The sequence below is a fragment of the Lolium rigidum genome, chromosome 4 (assembly GCF_022539505.1).
Source record: "Lolium rigidum isolate FL_2022 chromosome 4, APGP_CSIRO_Lrig_0.1, whole genome shotgun sequence".
NCBI lineage: Eukaryota > Viridiplantae > Streptophyta > Magnoliopsida > Poales > Poaceae > Lolium > Lolium rigidum.
Genome location: NC_061511.1, coordinates 270,743,693 through 270,746,449, shown reverse-complemented (window position 1 = coordinate 270,746,449; position 2,757 = coordinate 270,743,693). Strand labels below are relative to the sequence as shown.

The following is a 2,757-nucleotide window of genomic DNA, read 5'->3' as shown; positions in this document are numbered from 1 at the left end:
GATTGAGAACAGCTTAGTACAATCAGATTTAGGAGTTGATTTAGTTTCTACGCTATCTCTAAGAATCTGAACAGATGGTATAAGTTACAGAAGTTAGAACGATTATAAGGTGTAGCATCGAAACAGATTACTTTTTGAGGAGTGCAGCATCGAAACATTGTAAAGAGAATGATGAATATACCATCCTGAAATATGAAGCAACATATACTAGCACTATGCTTCCCTGCAAAATATATATTGCCAACATTATGCATGATTACTCAACCAATAATGTGGACAATCACATTAAGACTAAATGAACAAAGTATGGCAGATTAATGTGTTAAGTCTAGATTAGTTTTGACGGAAATAGAGAGAGTAGAGGAGCAGAAAAAAAAATTAAATCTCCAGCATAATTGACATGATGTACCCAAGGAAAAAAGGCAATTCTATGGGCAGCAATATGATCCAAATACCGAAATGCAAAGAAATAAAATAAAATAGCCATATAATGTCAGATCCGGCCACTAATGAAGGTAAACTGAATTCCAGAAGCTGTAGACATTCGGTGCCAAGACCACACCACTCATTTTCAAGGGAATGCTCAATTCTTGGGAAACGAAACTGGTTTCTGCAGCTGAGAAAGAGTGCAGTCAATAGGTTACTAATCCAAGCAATTGGAAACTTGACATCTATACAAGTCCCCAAAAGCAAAATCATATACTGCCAAAAACATAACATCAATTAGCAGGGCATATCAGAGATCAACCGAATAATTGGACATAGAAAATCATAGTAACAGTTAGCATGTAACAGTTAACCGAATAATTCAGGACCAAGGTTTCCCAAAAGAAAGCACATCATCAATATTCCAGATCAGTCACATGTCAACTAACATTCACAAATTTCCATTCACACTAACAGTTAGAATGGCATATCAGAGATCACTCATATAGTCAGACATTGCAGCATAGGAGTGAATTAATCAGGATCCAAGGTTTCCCAAAAGAAACAACACATCATTACTCTTTCAATTTTCATCAGTCACATGGACAATACTAACAACGATCACCAGCTTCCATTCAGCAACAAGACTACTTCTAGATAAACAGATCTAACTACCCCCAGACACTACAGTTGCCAAGAACAGCAAAGAAAGCAGATCTAAGAGGACGTGAACTTGGTGACAGCCTTGGTGCCCTCAGAGACGGCGTGCTTGGCGAGCTCGCCGGGGAGGACGAGGCGGACGGAGGTCTGGATCTCCCGGGAGGTGATGGTGGGCTTCTTGTTGTAGCGGGCGAGCTTGGCGGCCTCGCCGGCAAGTTTCTCGAAGATGTCGTTGATGAAGGAGTTCATGATGGACATGGCCTTGGAGGAGATGCCGATGTCGGGGTGGACCTGCTTGAGCACCTTGAAGATGTAGATCTTGTAGGTCTCCACGCTCTTCTTGGCCTTCTTCTTGCCCTTCTTGTCGCCGCCCTCCTTGGAGGCGGTTTTCCCCGCCGGAAGGCTCTTCCCGGCCTTGGGCTTCTTCGTGGCAGGGGCCTTCGCGGCCGGCTCCGCCGCCGGCTCCTCCTCGACGGGCTTCTTGGCCGCCGGCTTCTTCTCCGCCTTGGGGGCCATCGCTGCTACGGACGGGGATTCGCTGGTGGGTTGGGAGTACTGGCGGCGGCGGAGGAAATTGGGATGCGATGTGAGGGAAGAAGGAGCAGGGTGTGTTTATAGAGGGACAGAGGTGGGCTCTGATTGGTGCATGGGTCGGTGCCCCGGATCAGTCCTCCGCAACGGTTGGATGCCCAGGCGCTGTTCGGTATGGACGGTCTGGATGAGTCTCGGCGCGGAGCGCTGGAGTGGCAAGAAAAGTTTGGGCGCGTAAGCGGTATGGAGAGCAGAGGGAGCGTGTGTTCGGTTTTCCATTTAGCGGCTATATTTCGAAAACGAGAATAGGGTCACGCTGAGCGTCCCCCGGGGATTAGATTTCTAATCCCCCGGTGGACAGCCGTTGGATTAGCTCGATTGGACCGTCCATATCATGACACGTGTTATAGTATACCTCAGTCCCACTTTTGCTACCATAATGTACCAAAGTAGCAAAAAACGGTTTATTTGTAGCAAAATCAACATAATTGTAGTAAAACACGGTTCACCCCAAAATACACACAGATCTCGTCGGAGACTTGCCGGAGACCTCGTCGGAGATGATGTAGCAAAAATGTTGTACTATTGTAGCAAAAAAAATTGGTATTGTAGCAACACCGACCTCATCGGAGAGCTCGCAAAAAAAACTCGCCGGAGATGTCACTCGGGAACTCGCCGGAAACCTCACCGGAGACATGGTAGCAAAACGAATATGCTAAAGTAGCAAAAAAACACAAAAATTGTAGCAGCTTTTTTTTTTGCTATTGTAGCAAAACCGATCTCGTCGAAGACTCGCCGGAGACCTCGTCGGAGGACTCGTAGCACAGCCGCCGTGCCATGGTAGCAGAGCAGGCCGCCGCATGGAGCACCACCACCATGCCATGGTAGCAGAGCCGTCGACCGGTCATAGCAGAAGCCAAACGCCGACGGTAGCAGCGGCCACCGCCGGTTGCAGCAAGGGCCACCGCCGGTAGCAGTAGCACCCACCGTCGTCGGTAGCAGGGCACCGCCGCCGGTTGCAAACAACGCCCGCCGCGCTATGGTAGCGAAGCCCGTCGACATATGTAGCAAGGCCGCAACCCCCTTGTAGCAAGCATGTCTGCCGCTGGGAGCAACGGCGTCCGCCACGGGGAGCAACGC

General features: G+C 48.6%; 1 protein-coding gene across 1 annotated transcript; it reads right to left on the bottom strand.

Moving 5' to 3' along the window:
• Positions 1–1,136: 1,136 nt before the first annotated feature.
• Positions 1,137–1,602, bottom strand: LOC124650568 (histone H2B.1-like). The gene has a single exon (XM_047190080.1). The coding sequence runs from the start codon at positions 1,600–1,602 to the stop codon at positions 1,144–1,146; it is 459 nt and encodes a 152-aa protein (XP_047046036.1). The 3' UTR covers positions 1,137–1,143.
• Positions 1,603–2,757: the final 1,155 nt, after the last annotated feature.

Bases quoted from the DNA above. Each gene is read 5' to 3' on its own strand.
- LOC124650568 (XM_047190080.1), bottom strand. From the start codon at position 1,602: ATGGCCCCCAAGGCGGAGAAGAAGCCGGCGGCCAAGAAGCCCGTCGAG.